This window comes from Schistocerca nitens, chromosome 2, assembly GCF_023898315.1.
Source record: "Schistocerca nitens isolate TAMUIC-IGC-003100 chromosome 2, iqSchNite1.1, whole genome shotgun sequence".
Lineage (NCBI taxonomy): Eukaryota > Metazoa > Arthropoda > Insecta > Orthoptera > Acrididae > Schistocerca > Schistocerca nitens.
The window spans coordinates 877488486-877513399 of NC_064615.1; the positions used below are offsets into that span (position 1 = coordinate 877488486).

Genomic DNA, 24914 nt, shown 5'->3' on the forward strand with positions numbered 1-24914 from the left:
ATTCTGATTTTGTTTGAATTTCCTAATTTGTTCACACTGGTCTGTGTCATTAAAGACTACTGGTTTTGTGTCATTCAGATTATCATCTACCTTCGTAGAAAAATTATTTAGCTGATCCGAAAGTTCAACTACTTTATTTGATAATGAACTAATTTCCTCCATGTGTCTTTCTGAACCAATTTTCAGAGTATCTACTGTGTCCTTTAAGTTTTCCTTAGTTTTTGCAAGTTGCGTAACCGAATCGGTAGATGTAACTGAGTCAATTTTAGCTTGCAAGGTGTCGTGATTTTCATGAACTATAGTTTGCAGTTCTTTTATGGCTGCTTCGTGATTCTGTAATGAATTTTCATGACGCGAAAAAATAGGTTGGAAATGCTCTCAAATTTGTGTTTTTACGTCATTACAGACTTTTTGACATTTCGATTCGATTTTATGTAACTCAGTAGTTAAATCTTCACGTGTTTGTTCAAGTGTGGTGTCTAACTTTTGAAAATTTTGTTCCAATGTGTCTAACTTTTGAAGATTTTGTTCCATTGTGTCTAACTTTTGAAGATTTTGTTCCCTTGTGTCTAACTTTTGTAGCCTTTGTCCCATTTGTTGCATTAACTGTAATAACAATGCACTGGTGTCTGAAACATGTTCCTCGGTGCTTTTCGGCAGTGAAGTTGTACCGGAAACATTCACATTTTGACAAGCAGAAAATGTGTCTTGACTTATTTGAGAAAACGGTGAGGACCCAAAACCTGAATCTGCAGTAGTTGCAAAATTGTGTCCTGTCATTCCTGATTCCTGAGGTGAGCTGTTGCCGACCGATCGATCCATAATGCTTCCCTGTTCACTAATTGTTTCACTGTCTACACCATTGTTTGCCGCCCACTCCAATTCCCTATGCACAATTACCAAATTACTACTTTGAACATTAGTTAATTCATTATACGGTGGCGCTAACACACTGCTTTCGTCTTCACTGTCATTTCTCAGTTTACTTTCGAGCCTAGTATTAGGTTTTTCACACGCCATTATTGTCACAATATTTCACACGACAACACAGAAAAGCACAATTTGAAGAGCACAATAAGAAAACACATTAACATAGCATTGAAAATGATATCTCGTTAATTGCAAGCGCAGCTGCAAAATACTTGGTGCAAATTTACATGCATGCCACAACTGTTTTACTGTACAACAATGAAAGACTGCAACTACAAAGGAGATTCTCTCTACAATTAAATTACACAAACTACAAGAAAATATCAGAAGATTCCAGTGAGGTATCCTCGGCTAAGGGTCGACATATGAAATGTCCCCTTTTGAAAAATTACTGACACACAATATTTTTTTAGCGCAACGCAATCTGACTTTCAATAATCCCTACAAAAGAATGGCCCTGACTAACATTAACCTATACCTTTCACAAATCACTTACCTCACAAAAATTTTCGTTACTCGAACTACTGCAATACAGCGAGCGCCACTACTGCCAGCTAAATAAAAGATTCAAACTACTGAAGGCACTAACTACTGATAGGCATAGTTAGCAAATGAAAGATTTTAATAGAGAACAAACAATGTATTTACCTTAATAGTCATAATATATATAGCAGTTCATGACATCCAGTCTTACAAATTTCAAAACTCCGCCATCTCTCTCCCCACATCCACCACTGCTGGCGGCTCACCTCCAACTGCGCAACGCTACGCGCTGTTCACATCCAGCTGCCGCTGCCCAACACTACAATGGCAGACAACAATGCAAACTAGCCACAGACTGCACACAGCACAGCCAGTGATTTTCATACAGAGCGCTACGTAACGTTGCCAATAAGAAAACAAACAGCCTACTTACGAAATTAATATGAAACATAAAATGTTTAAATAAACTTTAAATCTGTAAATGTTAGAGGCATATCTTTAAATCTGTAAATGTTAGAGGTATATCTTACAATCATTTCCACAAGAAAGTGTACGCCATAATTTTAAATGTGAAAGTATACACGATAATTTTAAATGTAACGTCCGCAGTGACATCTCTGGTAGTGGTCTTGAATCTGTAATCAATGCGCTTTTGCACTGTGTATGAATAAACAGCGTGAGAATGAAATGTTATATTTTGTCAGTTGCAGTTTAAAATTACTGCCAAATTTCTGAAGCGTCACGAGGTAGTGCCTCTTGTAGATCATTCAAAAGGACCAAAGCTTTCATATGGAGCTGCTGCTAAAATTCTTTGAAGGTCAAAGACACTTGTTGCAAAGTGGGCCCATCAATATTTAGAGGTTGGGAACGTTGATGATATACAGGAGAGAAGGCTAAGGCGCGAAGCAATACTCGATAAAGGAGGCGATTGGATTAACTATTAGGTAATTGTGCAATTAGTAATAACACATGTTTTCATGTAAACATATATGTATAATTGTGTCTTTTATTACATACAAATAATGGCGCACACTGTCTTGTGAAACTCATCGTATATTCAGATTTAAATACTCTATGTGAGTAACTTCCTTTTTTTGTAAGACATTTATGTCTCGTCAGTGTGCTGCTGAAGAGGAACATTTTGAACAATTATTTCCCATGCATAACTGGATCAGTTTCAAATCTCTGTAATTCAGCTTGCTATTAATAACAAAATATTGAAACTTCAACTGTCAGATCATTAAAAAATATGGAAATAACTGAAATTGTCTCTCAGGTGGATATTAAAATATTAGACAGCCTGATAGGTATATTTAGATATTTGAGGAAGAAAATTTTGAAAAAGTTAAGTGGAAAGTCTCCATGTATGAGATTTAAAAGTATGAAAAATGAATAATCCAAGCTGAGGATTATTTTTTTTATGAAATGTGTAGACATGGAGGAAATCCAACTTAATAGTATGTACAATATTAAATGGTCCCAAAAAGATAAATTGTAGAAATGTTCATTAAAAAATTATATAAAAACGATTTAACATACAATGCAATCAAGGAAATGAAAAATCTAAACAGGAAATGGAATTTTTTCTAGTTAGTTAAACTTCTTTGCACAATATCTAGTAATGGAAATTTTACAAGTGCAGGTTTCTCTCTGAAAATGTTTTCCTCTTTGAAGTAATTTTTGAGTTCAAAATGTTTCTTCTAGGGTATGTCCTTCATTTTATACTTTTTAGCTGTACTTTGCTTTTATCTACAAGTTTTGAACAAGTGTCTATTCTTTCTGTGTCAACTCACCTTTGTTGTCAGCTCTCGTGACACGTCATGTTACTAGACTCACCTTCGTCAGAATCGTGGTTATTCATGTACTTTAAGACAAAGTATCCTCATGTTGCGTTAACACTATGATGCCCATCTCAAATCTAGTGCTGTAGTACGAAGCACAGGAATTTCTGAAGGTCATACATAACACATGAAACAGAACATGGTAAATTAACCTTGAAATTGCAACGTAATCTTCATACTCGTGGTGGTACAGTTAATGTTATAACTCGACCTGGTAGGAAGATTACCGTCGCTTGTCCCATCCTACAGCTCCTACATGTTACTCTCTGTGGTAATGGTTTAACAAATTCGTGTGGTCCACGAAATTACAGTTACTGCTGGGGTATAAATAATTTCTAGCGGGTGGGTTTAACCAACCGGTAAAAATTTGAATGCAACGGATAACGCAAAATTTTTGGAACCACTACAGAAGGCTCCTATGCAGGGCTTAATAGAGAGCATAGAGCCATTATTTACTTTCATGATCCAGCATTCAGCTGTGGTACTGACTTTCACGTGTTCTTTATGATGAAGGGAGGATATAATCAGTCGAGGGTACAGGTTAATTGATATTTATTCAATACCGATGGCATTTCAATAACTAGCCGTGTGTCTGTTGGAATATACATCGTCACAACTCGTGTCTCTAGTTAACATGATTCACTTTCGCCACGTAATTATGGAAAGGGAGAGGGGAGCGCAGAACTGGCTTCAATGTACTTTTATTAAGGCACACAATTATACCTAACCAATGCTTATTACAGTCAGTTACTATAGGTCACGCAGAACAAGTCCAGCAAAGACACTACAAGCGAACTCGGTCAAGGTGGACGAGTATTTGCCTAAATATTTCAATTTTCGTTAAAACGTATGCTGAAGAATGGGTAGCAAGTGGTGCACTTAACTATGACTGTCAATTTTGCTTCAATCTTTCTTTTTGAAACAACACCACATTACTCAGCTGGGGGGAAGGACATTTACTATCATATGGCGGGAAAATTTTGCGAGTCTTTGTTCTGTCAATGGGCATTAAATTCTGAACTTTTCTAGATACAAGAGTTTAAACCTTGTATTTTACCTAACGCACTTCATTGTCGGCGAATCAGATAGTTATGGGGGCACAAGGAACATTAACTATCACATCGGTACTATTCCACACATGTGGCCAAGTAGCGGTAGCCATCAGAAATGCAAAGATATGGACACACAAGATCATTCCTTCCCTATCTTACACTCGCCCACTATAGTATGGTTATTCACTCGTCTAGTACACTTCTTCAGACCGAAACTATAGTTTACCAATGAGGTGGTTGCTCCAACCGACCACGTGGCGGGAAAGCAAGTACACAAAGGTAACATATGAAAAATAAATAAAAAAAACACCAAAATATTACTGTAAAAGAAAGACCACAACAAAATACATTAAATGAGTGGAATTCTGTTAAAGGCAGAGCAATAATGTGACCGTGAGCTTAAGACCCATGGTGCGTGGCCTAACCAAGGCACAAACAGAAGGTTCTACTGAAATTATTCGGGAGGACGACGGTTCAATTCCGTCTCCGGCCATCCTGATTTAGGTTTTCCGTGATTTCCCTAAATCGTTTCAGGCGAATGCCGAGATGGTTCCTTTGAAAGGGCACGGCCGATTTCCTTCGCAATCCTTTCCTAAACTGAGCTTGCGCTCCGTCTCTAATGACCTCGTTGTCGGCGGGACGTTAAACACTAACCACCACCACCATCTACTGAAATTTGACTAAATTATGAAAATAAGCTCCCTTGTGGGGGTTTCGTGGTAATATCACACCTGATTTCAACATCTGGACCATACTAACGAGCAGTTTTGAGACATTCTGATACCTTTGTTAACATTACCAGAATCGAGAGCTGAGTCTCCACGTCTGTCCAGCGTGGCTTCCCAGGAACAAGTAGACCTGCGGACACCTCGCCTAAGCGTTGTTCGTTCAAAAGCTGGTGGAGGGGATGGTTCGCCAACCTGTCAGAGCCAATACTCGTGCCTTCGCGACCTCTCTGCCCTGACTTGTACACTATCTTTGCTAAACTTGTTCGCTTTTAGGGGTTGGTACTATCCTACGACAGAATCACTGCACTCATGCAATGTTACGACCTCTGACTAAAGCTTTCTGCTGCTTCACATAATATCTCATTCATACAGTCCAAGGTATTACAAGGGAAAGGATGCAGGGAAACGTGGCACACACGAAATAAGAAATCAATGAATAAATAAATAAACACCGCTTGGTCCATTCTCTTCTGCTTGTCATCCACGGACTTACTTCCGCAGAGTAATAAACACTCTCTCCATAATTCTCCTGTACCGGAATTTATTGAGAAAACTATGGAACGGGACAACAAGTAACGTTTCAGAATGAAGTGGAAAGGTCCTAAAAGACTTTTGCTCTCTATCTCCAAATGCATCTTTCGACAACGCACAGGCAGTGAAATCAAGTGGAAAATTCCGAAAAAACTTTCGCCCCTATCTTCAAACGCATCTTTCAGTATTGTACACAAATTAAATAAATAGACAAACTAACGAAAGAATTGATAAATATAATCAGAGCTGATGATATACTCCGGCAACATATAGTTTACGACTGGGTGGATATTAAGCACTAGTTACTGGACTGCAAAACCAGAATACCAAATAAATTGTTGAAAAACGGAAAGTAAGTAAAAGTTCTGAAGAAAATAATAAAAGTCAACTGCTGGAGCAGCAAAACTTTATAGAAATAAATCTCAGGGCGTTGGCCGTCAAGGTCCTGTAACATTTGCAAAGCTTCCTAAGCAACATAGAAATACATGAGGAAAGATCTTAAAATTAATCATCACATGAAACCGAAACTTGCCTAGTTTTATGGTAGTGAGCCATCATCCTTCGACACTAGTACAGTAACAACGTTAGACTGTTAAGTAAATCAATGCAGTGGTTGTCAGTCGACTGGTGTTTGTCTCGTTGATATATACACTACTGGCCATTAAAATTGCTACAACAAGAAGAAATGCAGATGACGAACGGGTATTCATTGGACAAATATATTATACTAGAACTGGCATGTGATTACATTTTCACGAAATTTGGGTGCATAGATCCTGAGAAATCAGTACGCAGAACCACCACCTCTGGCCGTAAGAACGCCCTTGATACGCCTGGGAATTGAGTCAAACAGAGCTTGAATGGCGTGTACAGGTACAGCTGCCCATGCAGCTTCAACACGATACCACAGTTCATCAAGAGTAGTGACTGGCGCATTGTGACGAGCCAGTTACTCGGCCACCATTGACCAGACGTTTTCAATTGGTGAGAAATCTGGAAAATGTGCTGGCCAGGGCAACAGTCGAACATTTTCTGAATCCAGAAAGGCCCGTGCAGGACCTGCAACATGCGGTCGTGCATTATCCTGGGGAAATGTAGGGTTTCGCAGGGATCGAATGAAGGGTGGGGCCACGGGTCGTAACACATCTGAAATGTAACGTCCACTGTTCAAAGTATCGTCAATGCGAACACGAGGTGACCGAGACGTGTAACCAATGGCACCCCATACCACCACGCTGGGTGATACGCCAGTATGGCGATGACGAATACACGCTTCCAATGTGCGTTCACCGCGATGTTGCCAAACACGGATGCGACCATCATGGTGCTGTAAATAGAACCTGGATTCATCCGAAAAAAATAACGTTTTGCCATTGGTGCACCCAGCTTCGTCGTTGAGTACACCATCGCAGGTGCTCGTGTCGGTGATGCAGCGTCAAGGGTAACTGCAGCCATTGTCTCCAAGCTGCTAGTCCATGCTGCTGCAAACGTCGTCGAGCTGTTCGTGCAGATGGTTGTTGTCTTGCAAACGTCCCACTCTGTTGACTCAGGGATCGAGACGTGGCTGCACGATCCGTTAAAGCCATGCGGATAAGATGCCTGTTATCTCGACTGCTAGTGATACGAGGACGTTGGGATCTAGCACGGCGTTCCGCATTACCCTCCTGAACCCACAGTTTCCATATTCTGCTAACAGTCATTGGATCTCGACCAACGCGAGCAGCAATGTCGCGATACGATAAACCGCAATCACGATAGGCTACAATCCGACCTTTATCAAAGTCGTAAACGTGATGGTACGCATTTCTCCTCCTTACACGAGGCATCAGAACAACGTTTCACGAGGCAACGCCGGTCAAGTGCTGTTTGTGTATGAGAAATCGGTTGGAAACTCTCCTCATGTCAGCACGTTGTAGGTGTCGCCACCGGCGCCAACCTTGTGTGAATGCTCTGAAAAGCTAATCATTTGCATATCACAGCATCTTCTTCCTGTCGGCTAAATTTCGCGTCTGTAGCACGTCACCTTCGTGGTGTAGCAATTTGAATGGCCAGTAGTGTATTGTCGTTTCTTGTAGTTGGAGGGATGGATGTAACTCCCAGTCGACATTGAGGTCATCACAGTCGGCCATTGGTTGGATTTTTCCGTTAGGTGCTGCCACTGGCAGAACATGTTGTTCATTTTATTTGTATACTAGCATTCAGTAAAGACTTCACTGACGTTAAAGGAAATCTGACGTTTATTACGCCTGCACAGAGATTCTGTAGTGAAGCCTCGGGAACTGTTGGACGCTTTTCAAGAATGCAGATCTGTTTAGTATAGGAAAATCTACTAGTTATTTATGAGTATTTTGACAAAAAATGCTTTTCTCTGAAGCGGCCCACAATGAATCCCTCACTGGCAAGGTACAGAAATGCGTGCCGCCGTCTCAGCTACGAAAGAAATACACAGTTACTGCTTCAATCTCTCTCTCTCTCTCTCTCTCTCTCTCTCTCTAGCTTTAGTTTACTTTAAAAAAATTCCGTAAATTAAAATATGATTCAGATAACTCATTACTTCGACACTCTTATATTCGTAAATGTTGTGTTACTTCCTTAAATGCAGAAAGATGAAAGGGTGGACATATTTGAAGAAATATCACATGAAACCGCAAATGTTTCTCAAGCATAAAATTGCCATCCCCTTTTGCTGTAAGCAGTCGTGCTTCGTCAGTACACAGTAATAGGATAACTGAATAAAGTGTAACACCTGACAGTAAGCCTCATAGAGTGAATTAGATCATCCTAGGATATCTTCTTAAGAAATTTGCTATTTGCAAACCAAACTGCTTATGGACATCTACGGGATCGGCAGGTTGCGGCGGGGGTCGAGACACGAAGTCGTGCGACAGCGTGCGGGCGTCTCTGCTGGTGGCGTCGATGTCTGCGCTTTTGGTGTACACTGCCTACTGCGGCGCTCTCACCGCCTCATTGGCTGCGCACCGCCTTAAGATGCCCTTCACAGACCTGAAGGGCCTCCTGCAGGACGGTTCCTACAAGTTGCTGGTGCTCTACGCCTCTGGAGAGATGACCATATTCGATGTCAGTAAATTTAGGTTAAGTAGTGTGTAAGCTTAGGGACTGATGACCTTAGCAGTTAAGTCCTATAAGATATCACAAACATTTTTTTGATGTCAGTAAAGCCCTAATATATCTTAATGTCATTCATCTACGTATGGCCAATGCTACACTGATGTACGTCAAAACTGAAGCGCCAAGACGGAACCATTTGGCTGGGAATGACATCATAGCACAAATAACATAAATGACATTACACTGCACATAATGGCCACGCTAGTAGGTGGGTGACAGGATTGGCAATGAATTTAAGGGATAAGATGAAGGGATAATTGACAACAAAGTGTTTTATTGAAAAAAAAGGATGCAGGTGCCCTATGATACATGGGCCCTACATATGGGGAGGCAAGATGGAAAACTTCAGCCTCTCCAATATCGGTCTGTTGCGTTTTTGCGTTTCAAGGCCAGTAACAGAGAGAGCAAGCAGCTTCCCAGGCCAGCTATAGGTAAAATCCGCCCAGTCTCTTTGGAAAAGCTCACTGGTCTCATGGGAAGCGCTACACTATCAGTGCTGACATTGCGTCAGCAATGGCGTTACGACACGTAGACCCTCGCTTCCCTGTTCTAGCCTCGGTGGAAGGTTCGAAAATATTGAAGCTGTTACAATACTTAGGAGTAATTACACATTTTCTTCTCCTCCCTCTTCTCAAAGATCCGCGTAATGTGATGATTTTTCTCTGATTGCCGGCCAGGGTGGCCGAGCGGTTCTAGGCACTTCAGTCTGGAACCGTGCGACCGCTACGGTCGCAGGTTCGAATCCTGCCTCAGGCGTGGATGTGTGTGGTGTCCTTAGGTTAGTTAGGTTTAAGTAGTTCTAAGTTATAGGGGACTGGTGACATCAGATGCTAGGTCCCATAGTGCTCAGAGCCATTTGAACCATTTTTCTGTGATTGGGGGTTTATAATAATTAAAGACAAAGAAAAGGTTAACGGTGTTACATTCGCAATACACAATTTGCAAAAGCCATGAAAACAAAGACAACAACAGCATTTATATGACTGGCCTTATGATGAGTGGTGACATGACAGACGAGGTATACACGACAGAGAAGCCGCCAGGCTGGTACTAGTGGGTACGTGAAGGTAAACAAAATGTTGCACTGCTCGTATTCGCATAGTAATTGGTGATTTACTACATTATCATCCTACAGGGAGGGATTATAATTCAAAATTTATGTGATATTTTGGCTGATTCAAAGAAGTTACAGTCAATCAGTGTAACTTTTTACCAGTTGGGGTATCTTTATGCCGTTTACCACTTTTGTTTCAAATGGCTGCTGCTTGACCTACTTGCATTATTTTGCAGTAAAAGTAACAGTTTTATTACTGTGTGATTTCTAATTAGTATTTTAGTTTGTTTTCCCAACCTCATAACAGATTTTAGGCTTCTAATTATCCTTTAATTGCGTTGGCTGTGAAGAGATTTTCTGGTGACAGCGATTTAAGTTGAACAATGCCAGGTCGATACAAATATCTTGACATTTCAAAGTAAGCCTGCAGTACTGAACTGATATTGTTTGTTTTCACCTCTTATTAACACCTGATTTTATTTTGGCACTATCTGAATTTGCCCAGAGCGTTAGATATAGGAAAAATTCTTAGTTCCTGAAGACTGGTTTAATGTTATCCTGAATGACGTTGTAACTTTGTACCAGCATTAAAATTGAAATTTTAATCTATTAGGGCATAGGTAGTATACATTTTCACTTTTCCAGGAACTCAGTAAGTGTAGATGTAAAATGTTACAATGTCTCTTGTGGTGTGTAGTTTATTTTCTGTCGAGTTTTTTCAAAAAAATGGTGAAAATGGTATACAATTTCCATGATTGACTGTAGCAGTTAACAGTTATTATTGTGATTTTTATTTTCTTTCTTTGAGAATAGGATAACATATTAATGGGTTAAGAATAGCAGTGAGAGAATTTAAGTTGAATAATTCATGCATCTTTCTGGGAATTATGAAAAATGGCATAAATTAAATCTACTTAATTCATCATAATGTGACACATCGCGTGACCTAAAGTTGTTTATTTTGACTGAAGACATTGAAACAGATCGAAAACTACACATCGGATCATTAAAAGTTGTAATTCAATTTGTTCGTCTCGGAGGAGACATTCAATGACACCACATTCGACACCCCATAGACTCGAGAGTCCTTGAATATGCCATGGCACTTGGGACTCCACCTCCATCATAGCCGGCCGCGGTGGTCTCGCGGTTCTAGGCGCGCAGTCCGGAACCGTGGGACTGCTACGGTCGCAGGTTCGAATCCTGCCTCGGGCATCGATGTGTGTGATGTCCTTAGGTTAGTTAGGTTTAAGTAGTTCTAAGTTCTAGGGGACTGATAACCACAGCAGTTGAGTCCCATAGTGCTCAGAGCCATTTGAACCAACCTCCATCATACTGCGAGCACAGGACAGGCCAGCATTTCATAACTTCTAGTTGGAAACCCCATTCGCAACGTTCCATTCCTCCGACACAGCGAACAAGGAACTACTCGACGTGCAACTGTGGCCATGGCCGAGGCGAACGTTACTCTACTTTTTCAATTACAGTAGGTGTTCGAACGTAGTACCGCCAGCTTCAACACACTTAGTGATTCGATTTTCAAATGACCGTACACAGGACAGAAGCATATCTGTGGGAATGCTAGCACAGGCGTTTCTGATGCCGTTGACGATGTCTTTGCAGCCTGTTGGCAGTTGCTGGTATACGTTACCTTTTAAATATCCCCACAGAAAGAAATCCTGCAAGTCAAAATCCGGCGACATGGCGGGCTAATTAATTGCATCACCTCTGCCGATCCACCGACTAGTGTAAACACACGTGCTTCAATTTCGTAATGTGCTGGACAACCATCATTCTGAAACCACACACGTTGTCGAACGTCCAGGACAAGTTACTATAATACACTCCTGGAAATTGAAATAAGAACACCGTGAATTCATTGTCCCAGGAAGGGGAAACTTTATTGACACATTCCTGGGGTCAGATACATCACATGATCACACTGACAGAACCACAGGCACATAGACACAGGCAACAGAGCATGCACAATGTCGGCACTAGTAAAGTGTATATCCACCTTTCGCAGCAATGCAGGCTGCTATTCTCCCATGGAGACGATCGTAGAGATGCTGGATGTAGTCCTGTGGAACGGCTTGCCATGCCATTTCCACCTGGCGCCTCAGTTGGACCAGCGTTCGTGCTGGACGTGCAGACCGCGTGAGACGACGCTTCATCCAGTCCCAAACATGCTCAATGGGGGACAGATCCGGAGATCTTGCTGGCCAGGGTAGTTGACTTACACCTTCTAGAGCACGTTGGGTGGCACGGGATACATGCGGACGTGCATTGTCCTGTTGGAACAGCAAGTTCCCTTGCCGGTCTAGGAATGGTAGAACGATGGGTTCGATGACGGTTTGGATGTACCGTGCACTATTCAGTGTCCCCTCGACGATCACCAGTGGTGTACGGCCAGTGTAGGAGATCGCTCCCCACACCATGATGCCGGGTGTTGGCCCTGTGTGCCTCGGTCGTATGCAGTCCTGATTGTGGCGCTCACCTGCACGGCGCCAAACACGCATACGACCATCATTGGCACCAAGGCAGAAGCGACTCTCATCGCTGAAGACGACACGTCTCCATTCGTCCCTCCATTCACGCCTGTCGCGACACCACTGGAGGCGGGCTGCACGATGTTGGGGCGTGAGCGGAAGACGGCCTAACGGTGTGCGGGACCGTAGCCCAGCTTCATGGAGACGGTTGCGAATGGTCCTCGCCGATACCCCAGGAGCAACAGTGTCCCTAATTTGCTGGGAAGTGGCGGTGCGGTCCCCTACGGCACTGCGTAGGATCCTACGGTCTTGGCGTGCATCCGTGCGTCGCTGCGGTCCGGTCCCAGGTCGACGGGCACGTGCACCTTCCGCCGACCACTGGCGACAACATCGATGTACTGTGGAGACCTCACGCCCCACGTGTTGAGCAATTCGGCGGTACGTCCACCCGGCCTCCCGCATGCCCACTATACGCCCTCGCTCAAAGTCCGTCAGCTGCACATACGGTTCACGTGCACGCTGTCGCGGCATGCTACCAGTGTTAAAGACTGCGATGGAGCTCCGTATGCCACGGCAAACTGGCTGACACTGACGGCGGCGGTGCACAAATGCTGCGCAGCTAGCGCCATTCGACGGCCAACACCGCGGTTCCTGGTGTGTCCGCTGTGCCGTGCGTGTGATCATTGCTTGTACAGCCCCCTCGCAATGTCCGGAGCAAGTATGGTGGGTCTGACACACCGGTGTCAATGTGTTCTTTTTTCCATTTCCAGGAGTGTAGTACAGGTAGTTCCTCGTCCAAAAACGTTGGATGTTCGAGTCCGTTCAACGTGCTATCGATTAAACACGGACCAATCAGTTTGTTCCCTATGATACCACAACATACGTTAACCGACCATGGACGTTGATGGTCAGCTTACCATAACCAATGGGGATTGTCTACACTCCAACCGCTTAGCGCTACCTTGATTAGTGAATGTAGACTCATCGGAAAATAGTATCTCGACAAAGAACATGTGGGGCTTTGCATTTGTTGATGTACCCATTCACAAAACACTACCCTGTTATAGAAATTGGCGCCATGAAGTTCTTGATATAGCGACTCGTGGTATGGATGAAACTTATGGCTATGCTGCACTGTGACTACGGACATACCGGTATCGCGGTGTAATTGCAGGGCGGCTACCCATGGGTTGTTGTGCACTGCCGCAAGTACAGCTACTTCATTAGCTTCTCCTGTAACACGTTCGCTTCTTTTTCCTTTTGCCAGTCTGTGCGCTGTCATCAGTCATAAAAGCGTTCACAACCTTGTAAAAGACGAACGAGAGCAAACATGCTCAGGAAAACTCTCGGCATACAAGGCAACAGCAGCCCCAACATTTCTTCTACATTCTCCGTAAGTCAGGGTCATTTCAAAAATTTTTTTCTTCTGTGGTTGCAACATTCACCCTCCACTTGTATGTCTGTTCTCCAAATGATAGGTAGGTGTGCAGGCAATAAACACTGCTTAGGTATTTTAATGTTTAGAGCCGCTATCTGTTCTACGTCTGCCCAATACGTGAGCTCCAGTCGCGCTACCTGTTATGAATTGTCGTAGTTCGCTACACGGCCACGGTTGTGCGTCGAGTAGTCAGTATGTTGGGCGAATACAACGTTGCGAATGGGGTTTCCAGTTACAGGTTCTGAAACCTGTCCTACCCTTGCAGAATAGCGGCGGAATCCACTTGCCACTGAATATTCAACGGCCACTGAGTAGCATGTCGTAAGTTACGATTGTGTGCCCATTTCTATTCCTCCGATTACAGTCCCGTCTGTGGAAAAACAAAGAAAATGCTTCAGACAAAATGTATGTATATTTTGCCGTCCAATTATAATCTGCAATAAAAAACAACGGTTCCCATTGAAGAGTTCAAAGTTGCCTCCCACCCGCACCCAGACAATGGAATGTCTCAGTGCAAGATAAACAAATTGGAGTTATAACTGTTTTAGTTGCGATGTGTAGTTTTCGAGATATTTCAATGTCCTCAGTTAAAATGAACACCCTGTATATTCTCAGTGACTTATTACGTTCTTGGACTAAGAAAACAAGTGAGCACTACGCTGATCTGTTTTACATGTCTAGAAATAGGTTAAATATTGCAAAATTATGAATTTTATCTTCATGATAGCCATAACATCCTCTTCTAGTTACTCATCCTCGCAAGAATCAGTCACCTGAGAAAATAAGAAATACTTAGAAAAGATCTCTTCAGGAATGAAGCATTCTAGGAAAGCACATGCAGGCTGAAATAAAAGTCGTTAGCTAAACCAATATTAATGTGGATATGAAACTGGAAGAATATTCGTGCTTGCCTGCATATAATCATCCCAAATGTTAATACACAAGAAACACAATAAACCCATCTTCAGCAGTTTGGTGGGCGGTTTGGTAATAGTGGCGTATTCTAATACGAAACAATGATAATAATTTGCCAAACCAAGAAAGGGCTGTTATCCTTTCATATTACAAGGAGCAGGAAAGTCCTTTACTGCATTTATTAACCATGGATAGGATGGACCTCCATCAGCTGAAATTGTACAGTCCAAATAACTCACTTGGAGCTCTACAAATTTATATTTCCGTAATTTTAGGTTGAAATTTGCGTTTTGTGTTTATGAAAGTACAGCTCTTAGTCACTGCGCATGTTTTTCTAGGGAACTGCAAAATACAGTTATGTCACCTAAATACACAGGGGGCATAAAAGGTTTCAGTCCCTCAGCAATAAGTACACTAATAGTTGGAGTGTTGTGGGTCTGTTTCATAATCTGAAAGGCATTCTCAATTATTCATAGTTCCCTGTCAGTACTAAAATCGTAGTTTTCTGTCGATCTGCTGGGCGATGTATATCTAGTGATGGCCAGAATGTGTGTCTAGCAACGTGAAATATTGACAAGCTTCGTGCTCACATGTCGACACATATTTGGTATGCTTTGTCTCCTTCTTGTGAGTGTTTAGGGATGATAGGTGAAACCCAAAAACTTTTTGGTGGTCGTGTTATCCCAGTGTCCAACTTTTCTCTAATGCTCCATTCAACAACAGGTTGCAAAATGACAGGCTGTTACATGAAGTTTTTGACTAATTACCCCAGTGTACACAGCAGGAATCTCATGACATGTCAGATTTGTAGTAGGCACAAGTCACGCCACTTTTCAAGAACTATACAAAATATTTCATGTACAGCAGTGTGCTTCCTGCCGCCGTTGGATAAGCAGCTGCAGCTCAAAAATCAAAAATGGTTCAAATGGCTCTGAGCACTATGGGACTTAACTTCTGGGGTCATCAGTCCCCTAGAACTTACAACTACTTAAACCTAACTAACCTAAGGACATCACACACATCCATGCCCGAGGCAGGATTCGAACCTGCGACCGCAGCGGTCGCGCGGTTCCAGACTGTAGCGCCTAGAACCGCTCGGCCACACCTCAGCTGCAGCAGCAAGTCGTATACTCCTAGCTCACTCATTTGTTACATAGTTTAATTCTTAATTTCTTTGCGTGTTTTTGGTACTTGCATTGTTTAATTCATAAATTTCTGGCGTATTATAGTATTTGAGAGTTGTAGCATCGCGTTTTAGTACCTGAATAGTGTAAAATCGCGTAGTCTCCTTCCGCCGCCGAGCAGTGTGTCAGCAGTGCGCAAGTAGCAGCATTACTGCATTTACTAGGCAATCTTGTATTTTAATAACCGTTTAAATTTTGTCGATTTGTTTGCGCTCTCTGTAGATTAGTTCAGACGTTCTTTGCACAACAGTTTTTAGCATGGATAGGGACTGCAACTGCTGTGTTCGGATGCAGGCTGAGTTGGCATCCCTTCGCTCCCAGCTTCAGGCAGTGTTGGCTTCGGTCACACAGCTTGAGGCTGTTGCCAATGGGCATCACTGTGGGGGTCCGGATGGGGGTTTGTCGGGGACGGCCAGCTCGTCCCACGCATCCCCCGATCGGACTATGACTGTGGTTGCCCGGGATACTGCCCGCATTGAGGCTGATCCCTCACCTGTGGTGGAGTGGGAGGTCGTCTCAAGGTGTGGCAGGGGGTGAAAGACATTCCGGAGGGCTGAACGGAAGGCCTCTCCAGTTTGTCTGACGAACCGGTTTCAGGCTCTGTCTCAGGCTGATACTGATCTTCGGCCTGACATGGCTGCTTGTCCTGTTCCAGAGGTTGCCCCTCAGTCTGCAAGATCGCAGAGGGTGGGCTTACTGGTAGTTGGGAGCTCCACCGTCAGGCGTGTAATGGGACCCCTTAGGGAAATGGCAGCAAGAGAGGGGAAGAAAACCAATTTGCACTCCGTGTGCATACCGGGGGGAGTCATTCCAGATGTGGAAAGGGTCCTTCCGGATGCCATGAAGGGTACAGGGTGCACCCATCTGCAGGTGGTCGCTCATGTCGGCACCAATGATGTGTGTCGCTATGGATCGGAGGAAATCCTCTCTGGCTTCCAACGGCTATCTGATTTGGTGAAGACTGCCAGTCTCGCTAGCGGGATGAAAGCAGAGCTCACCATCTGCAGCATCGTCGACAGGACTGACTGCGGACCTTTGGTACAGAGCCGAGTGGAGGGTCTGAATCAGAGGCTGAGACGGTTCTGCGACCATGTGGGCTGCAGATTCCTCGACTTGCGCCATAGGGTGGTGGGGTTTCGTGTTCCGCTGGATAGGTCAGGAGTCCACTACACGCAACAAGCGGCTACACGGGTAGCAGGGGTTGTGTGGCGTGGTCTGGGCGGTTTTTTAGGTTAGATGGCCTTGGGCAAGTACAGAAAGGGCAACAGCCTCAACGGGTGCGGGGCAAAGTCAGGACATGCGGGGACCAAGCAGCAATCGGTATTGTAATTGTCAACTGTCGAAGCTGCGTTGCTAAAGTACCCGAACTTCAAGCGCTGATAGAAAGCACCAAAGCTGAAATCGTTATAGGTACAGAAAGCTGGCTGAAGCCAGAGATAAATTCTGTTTAGAAAGGATAGATTGCATGCAACCGGTGGTGGAGTTCAAAAATGGTTCAAATGGCTCTGAGCACTATGGGACTCAACTGCTGTGGTCATCAGTCCCCTAGAACTTAGAACTACTTAAACCTAACTAACCTAAGGACATCACACACATCCATGCCCGAGGCAGGATTCGAACCTGCGACCTTAGCAGTCGCACGGTTCCGGACCTTCGCGTCTAGAACCGCGAGACCACCGCGGCCGGCGGTGGTGGAGTGTTCGTCGCTGTTAGTAGTAGTTTATCCTGTAGTGAAGTAGAAGTGGATAGTTCCTGTGAATTATTATGGGTAGAGGTTACACTCAACAACCGAGCTAGGTTAATAATTGGCTCCTTTTACCGACCTCCCGACTCAGCAGCATTAGTGGCAGAACAACTGAGAGAAAATTTAGAATACATTTCACATAAATTTTCTCAGCATGTTATAGTCTTAGGTGGAGATTTCAATTTACCAGATATAGACTGGGACACTCAGATGTTTAGGACGGATGGTAGGGACAGAACATCGAGTGACTTTATACTGAGTGCACTATCCGAAAATTACCTCGAGCAATTAAACAGAGAACCGACTCGTGGAGATAACATCTTGGACCTACTGATAACAAACAGACCCCAACTTTTCGACTCTGTATGTGCAGAACAGGGAATCAGTGATCATAAGGCCGTTGCAGCATCCCTGAATATGGAAGTTAATAGGAATATAAAAAAAGGGAGGAAGGTTTATCTGTTTAGCAAGAGTAATAGAAGGCAGATTTCAGACTACCTAACAGATCAAAACGAAAATTTCTGTTCCGACACTGACAATGTTGAGTGTTTATGGAAAAAGTTCAAGGCAATCGTAAAATGCGTTTTAGACAGGTACGTGCCGAGTAAAACTGTGAGGGATGGGAAAAACCCACCGTGGTACAACAACAAAGTTAGGAAACTACTGCGAAAGCAAAGAGAGCTTCACTCCAAGTTTAAACGCAGCCAAAGCCTCTCAGACAAACAGAAGCTAAACTATGTCAAAGTTAGCGTAAGGAGGGCTATGCGTGAAACGTTCAGTGAATTCGAAAGTAAAATTCTATGTACCGACTTGACAGAAAATCCTAGGAAGTTCTGGTCTTACGTTAAATCAGTAAGTGGCTCGAAACAGCATATCCAGACACTCCGGGATGATGATGGCATTGAAACAGAGGATGACACGCGTAAAGCTGAAATACTAAACACCTTTTTCCAAAGCTGTTTCACAGAGGAAGACCGCACTGCAGTTCCTTCTCTAAATCCTCGCGCCAACGAAAAAATGGCTGACTTCGAAATAAGTGCCCATGGAATAGAAAAGCAACTGGAATCACTCAACAGAGGAAAGACCACTGGACCTAACGGGATACCAATTCGATTCTACACAGAGTACGCGAAAGAACTTGCCCCCCTTCTAACAGCCGTGTACCGCAAGTCTCTAGAGGAACGGAGGGTTCCAAATGATTGGAAAAGAGCACAGGTAGTCCCAGTCTTCAAGAAGGGTCGTCGAGCAGATGCGCAAAACTATAGACCTATATCTCTGGCGTTGATCTGTTGTAGAATTTTAGAACATGTTTTTTGCTCGAGTATCATGTCGTTTTTGGAAACCCAGAATCTACTATGTAGGAATCAACATGGATTCCGGAAACAGCGATCGTGTGAGACCCAACTCGCTTTATTTGTTAATGAGACCCAGAAAATATTAGATACAGGCTCCCAGGTAGATGCTATTTTTCTTGACTTCCGGAAGGCGTTCGATACAGTTCCGCACTGTCACCTGATAAACAAAGTAAGATCCTACGGAATATCAGACCAGCTTTGTGGCTGGATTGAAGAGTTTTTAGCAAACAGAACACAGCATGTTGTTATCAATGGAGAGACGTCTACAGACGTTAAAGTAACCTCTGGCGTGCCACAGAGGAGTGTTAATGGGACCATTGCTTTTCACAATATATATAAATGACCTAGTAGATAGTGTCGGAAGTTACATGCGGCTTTTCGCGGATGATGCTGTAGTATACAGAGAAGTTGCAGCATTAGAAAATTGTAACGAAATGCAGGAAGATCTGCAGCGGATAGGCACTTGGTGCAGGGAGTGGCAACTGTCCCTTAACATAGACAAATGTAATGTATTGCGAATACATAGAAAGAAGGATCCTTTATTGTATGATTATATGATAGCGGAACAAACACTGGTAGCAGTTACTTCTGTAAAATATCTGGGAGTATGCGTGCGGAACGATTTGAAGTGGAATGATCATATAAAATAAATTGTTGGTAAGGCGGGTACCAGGTTGAGATTCATTGGGAGAGTGCTTAGAAAATGTATTCCATCAACAAAGGAGGTGGCTTACAAAACACTCGTTTGACCTATACTTGTGTATTGCTCATCAGTGTGGGATCCGTACCAGATCGGGTTGACGGAGGAGATAGAGAAGATCCAAAGAAGAGCGGCGCGTTTCGTCACAGGGTTATTTGGTAACCGTGATAGCGTTACGGAGATGTTTAATAAACTCAAGTGGCAGACTCTGCAAGAGAGGCGCTCTGCATCGCGGTGTAGCTTGCTCGCCAGGTTTCGAGAGGGTTCGTTTCTGGATGAGGTATCGAATATATTGCTTCCCCCTACTTATACCTCCCGAGGAGATCACGAATGTAAAATTAGAGAGATTAGAGCGCGCACGGAGGCTTTCAGACAGTCGTTCTTCCCGCGAACCATACGCGACTGGAACAGGAAAGGGAGGTAATGACAGTGGCACGTAAAGTGCCTTCCGCCACACACCGTTGGGTGGCTTGCGGAGTATTAATGTAGATGTAGATGTAGAATAGACAAATTTCTGTCCTTCTCAGGTAGATGCAACAACTTTCCTTGTAACCTCTGTTTTAAGAGGGTTGTGATGTATACATTATGCTGGCTTTTGCGGTAGGGTGTTCCATTCATCCACGAGTGCAGCTGACGGTTGCTACATGGTTATTAGCGAATGCGGATGTGCTGCAATACGTGGACTCAACACGTACCAAATTTGCTTGACAGGATTTATGTCAGGGGAATAAGCAGACCAGTCCATTTACCGAATATGCTCTCATTACAAGAGTCCCTTCAACTGCACTGTTCGATGCGGGCGCTCGCTCATTGTCATCCAAAAAATGAAATCAGAGCCAAATGCACCCTGAAAAGATGCACATAGGAAGGACTACAATTTCACAATAATATTTGTAAGAGAGTGTATCGTGTTCAAAGATTTGGGGCTATCATGTGACACCACTGTTCATTGTCCCAGTCCTTATGCTCTTGGGACTATCGCAAATGATGTCATTGATGTGCAGGTGTCAACCGAAAGCAAGGATGCAAGGTACTGGCCAGTAAGCAAAGAGACTACACCCATGCAGTCACTATACCAATGTGGAACGTGAGATTTCGTGGCTTATAGTTGTGTTCAATATAGATGAACTGCACCTGCTGATTGATGTAAGTCTCTTTCTGCCTGATACAAAATTAAGCAGTCATCTGCTGCTGTTGTCCACCAAGGCTGATCACCTCATCTCTTGTGGGCAGCTGTGCCTGCAGTTTGGAATTCTCCCCATGCACATGAAACAATGCTGTGAGTAATACGAAATTCCTGGGCCACGCTCGTCATACTTCATGCTTCTTTCAGTTTCCTGATGATTCTTTCGTATGTGGAGTGATATATTCTCTCTGGTCCATGTTGTAATGAAGAACAACACCACAGTGCACCATAATTGCTTAGTGATTGATACTTACTGTGTTTTCCCATTCCTTCAACTGCCTCATGTTGTGAGGTCAGCCCCGCTTTCTATTACAGTCACACTGACGTCACGCCTTGTGACGTCAATCTTTCTGTACGTGACTGGGAGACCTCTGGAAATATGCTCCGCGCTTTTATTCATTTCCACTGAGTAGTTAATATGTTATGCTACTTTATCTGACTTGTTCTTAAATTTTTAAGAGTAATGCATTTCTTCATCGAGTACAATCGGTTGATACATCCTTCTTTTCAATGCACTTCCAGTTCATCTACCAACACATTCTGGGGTATCAGAGGAACCAGGATAAAAGAGTACATAGGAAATTTCAATTTGATCTTCACAGAGAGAATATTTCCCAGTTCACCACTTATAATTTGGAATCAATAGCCTTAATCTTCTGAGAATGGCAGGACAGATTCTTTCCTGCCCTTCAGTCCTGTTCCTGTCACTGCCAAATAGGAATTCTTGGTCACCTATTTGGACACTACGTGGCCCAGAGTCAAATACATCATGGACGCAGCACAGGTAATCATTCCACGGGAGCACATAAAAATTTGGATTATCGCATGATAATATATGTACTATAAGTGCAAATACTTCTACACCAGTCCTGAAATTAATCTCCCGCACGGCTACAGGACGTATTATCTCAAGTCCTAAGACACTCAGATTACAGCGGGTGAATGTTAAACCCACCTGTGATACAGAATCAAAAGTATCTTCCTTACCTAATTCTCCAACCATCGTCATATATTTCACCTTTTTCAATCTTTAACTTCTCACGGGATTGTTCTGGATCAGTGTGAGCTCAGAGCGATGGCCACTCCAACTACCAAAGCGTTACTGCCTCTAGTGTTTCTGCAGTTGCCTGTTGCTCGTAGCCGAATTCTCTACCATGCGCTCAATATGGTGCTTAGCTATTGTGCACGTGCTGTCCTAGGCGATGGCAACGACCAGACTTGGATCCGGTTACGAAGATGTAGCACACATCAAATTGGTTTGCCTCTTCCCTCAACAGAGCGAGTCGTTTGGTTTCTTGTAAGATACTAATAGACGAAAATTTGATCTTGTCTCCTACTCTAGGATCAATTCCTTCAATAAAGGCATCTATATCGCGATCGTCGGGCTCGCAAAGTACGATATCGTCATGTTCTTAACATTCTGTCAAAACATATGTTCGACAAAAAACAGCTCCGCTTCTATCAGCAAACGATTCAAAATCCTCTGCACGTTTTTTCGTCAATGTAGATCACAAGTACTGATAAAAACTAACTCATTTTTTACCTGGAAGTCTCTTAGCTGTGTAACATGACAAATCCAGAACACTTCACGCACATGTATCGGTTCAGTTAGAATCATTTCGTAATAATGGCGAACAGCGCAGTCTGTTAGGGGTTAGGGGTAGCTGAAAGATTCTCATGCAAGGAGAGCAGCGGCAGAAAAAGTTTGTCTCAAGTTGGGTGGTCGGTCTGGGAAGATCCCAAGGGCCTGCTCTTTTCGTTCTGAATTTGCGGTTTCTGAGTGTTAATACTTTATGCGCAGCCACCTTATCCCCCAAGTTCCTACCTGAAGTACAACATGTATATATTCAGCATTAACGTCACCAAGAATCCGGCCTTTCCGTTCCCACGAGACGTGAGTAATTTCGTACTATTTCAATAGTATTTCTTCTTGTATAATTCCATGTTTAACCTCCCTTATTAGACACTGTGTATGCCATGTCACGCTGTACTAAAAGACCGTTCAAACGCCGCGGGGTGTGGCCGCACGGTTTGAGGCGCCATGTCAGGAATTGCGCGGCCCCTCCCGCCGGAGGTTCGAGTCCTCCCTCGGGCATGGGTGTGTGTGTTGTTCTTAGCAGAAGTTAGTTTAAGTAGTGTGTAAGTCTAGGGACCGATGACCTCAGTAGTTTGGTCCCTTAAGAATTCACACACATTTGAACATTTCAGACTCAGCACCAATCAAGAAAATAGTTTTTGCGCTTTTGTACACCATGTCAAGAGAACTTCAGCAGTGTTTCTCTCTGTTCTTATTCTTCGAGGGACTTTCTCGTTCATCACATTGGCTACAAGCTTGCTACCACCCCTCCAAAGAGAATCTGCGCTGAGCACAGAGAACTTGGTATTCTTTTGTTCACTTTCTGCCATTCTGATGATTCGCTTCCAGGCTGTCGTTCTACGCTGACAGTGCAGTTTGAAGATGTTAAGTGTCGCGTTTTGCTACTCTCACTCCGAGAACCTCGCATTTATCTGGTTGTTTCTGCATCTTGGATGCGTGATTCATGGATTATTTTTGTTGTTTGTGAAATGTGCAGATGAGGAATTCTGATTTTGTTCTTCTTTCGGTCTTATTTACGATTTCAATTGAAGTCCTGCATAATTAATTTCAGCATTTCTTGTTAGTGTTCTGTGTTTTTTCTTCTTCGAAGAGTCACATTGCAGCAATATTCCACGTTGTTCTTCAATTTGAATAAATATTTGGTAACCTGATATCGACTCCATTTACGAACCTTACTTCGTACTACCTCTCCCCTGATTAGGCGAGACTTCTTTAATAAATACAATCAGATATGATTTCCCATTGTGTGCAGCGCCCCAATTCTTAATGGAATTTTGCATAACATGCAAAGCTGTTTATTCTTATGACGAGTAGGATTTTATTTCAGAGCTCAAACCATTACTAATGTACATTAGTTTCAGTAGCCACGAACAGAAGGAAAAGTTTCAGACTGGATCGCCATTCTGCAGACCAGTGTAGAGGATGGGCAAGCTAGGAATGTGGAAGACAGGATAGGGATTGATCTTAAGAGTAATAAGATGAAGCAATAATTGGCACCAAAGTGGTTCATTGGAATAGCGGGTACAAAGACCATACTTGGGGGGGGGGGGGATGAAACAAAACTGACTTCAGGCTCTTCAAAATCGGTCAATCGTGTATCGAGGCAGTAAGAGCAGTTTCCCAGGCCTGCTATAGGTAAAACTCGCCCAAAGCGATTGGGGAAAGCTCATTGGTAACTTCGGAAACACCACACCATGGGCTGTGACGTCGCATCGTCATCACTGACTATACGGCACGTGAGCGTTCGCTTCCGTGCACTAGTGTCAGTTGAAGAATTAGAAGTACCTAGGCTGTTACAATACTTAGTAATAATTATGCACTGTACAACAGAAACAACGAAGACTACATAAATAAAAATGGATAGAATACTATCTTTGGAATTCTGAAGGGAGCCGGAATGAAATGCAAGGGTACGAAAGAACACATATAACTTGTGTAGGTACGAGACTGCAGTTTTAGAGACTAAGGACGTGAAAGGAAAGACGTAGTTGGGAAGGAAATCAGAGAAGTATGTAGGCAATTCCCCATGTCATTCAATAAATACATTGAGCAAGCAGTAAAGGAAATCTGTGAGAAAATGGGAAAGGAGTTAACGTTCAGGGAGAAGAAACGATAACTTTTACATTTGTCAGTTACGTTTTAAATCTGCCTAGGATGGCAAAGCACTCCAAAGATAAGCTGAAGCTTATGGATTGTGTTCTAAAAAGAGTTTGTAAGATGAACATCGACGATAGTAAGCTAGAGTAATGGAAAATATTCAAATTAAATCTGATGCCGGTAAGGAATTACATCGCTATAAGTTGCAGGTACGTTTTCTAATTGGACAATAAAATGACTGACTATAACTGATGTAGAGAGAAAATGAAATACAGATCGTGAATAGAAAGGAAACCTCTCTGACAAAGGAAATTTTTTTAATATCATGTATAAAATTTTGTTAAGTTATTTTTATGATATTTATCTGGGGAGCAACATTGTATGTACCTGATATGTGGACAATAACTTGCTCAGACAAAATACAATAGAAGCTTATGAAGTGTGGAGAATAGCGTGGCTAT

The 24914-nt window shown here is 43.1% G+C and overlaps 1 protein-coding gene across 1 annotated transcript in view; it reads left to right on the forward strand.

Annotated features, from left to right (window-relative positions):
- Positions 1 to 24914, forward strand: part of LOC126235407 (probable glutamate receptor) — a 120007-nt gene that overhangs the window by 77940 nt on the left and 17153 nt on the right. Inside the window, exon 5 of the mRNA XM_049944129.1 lies at positions 8417 to 8616. Within this exon, the coding sequence (XP_049800086.1) occupies positions 8417 to 8616 (200 nt within the window). The remainder of the gene's footprint in view (positions 1 to 8416; positions 8617 to 24914) is intronic.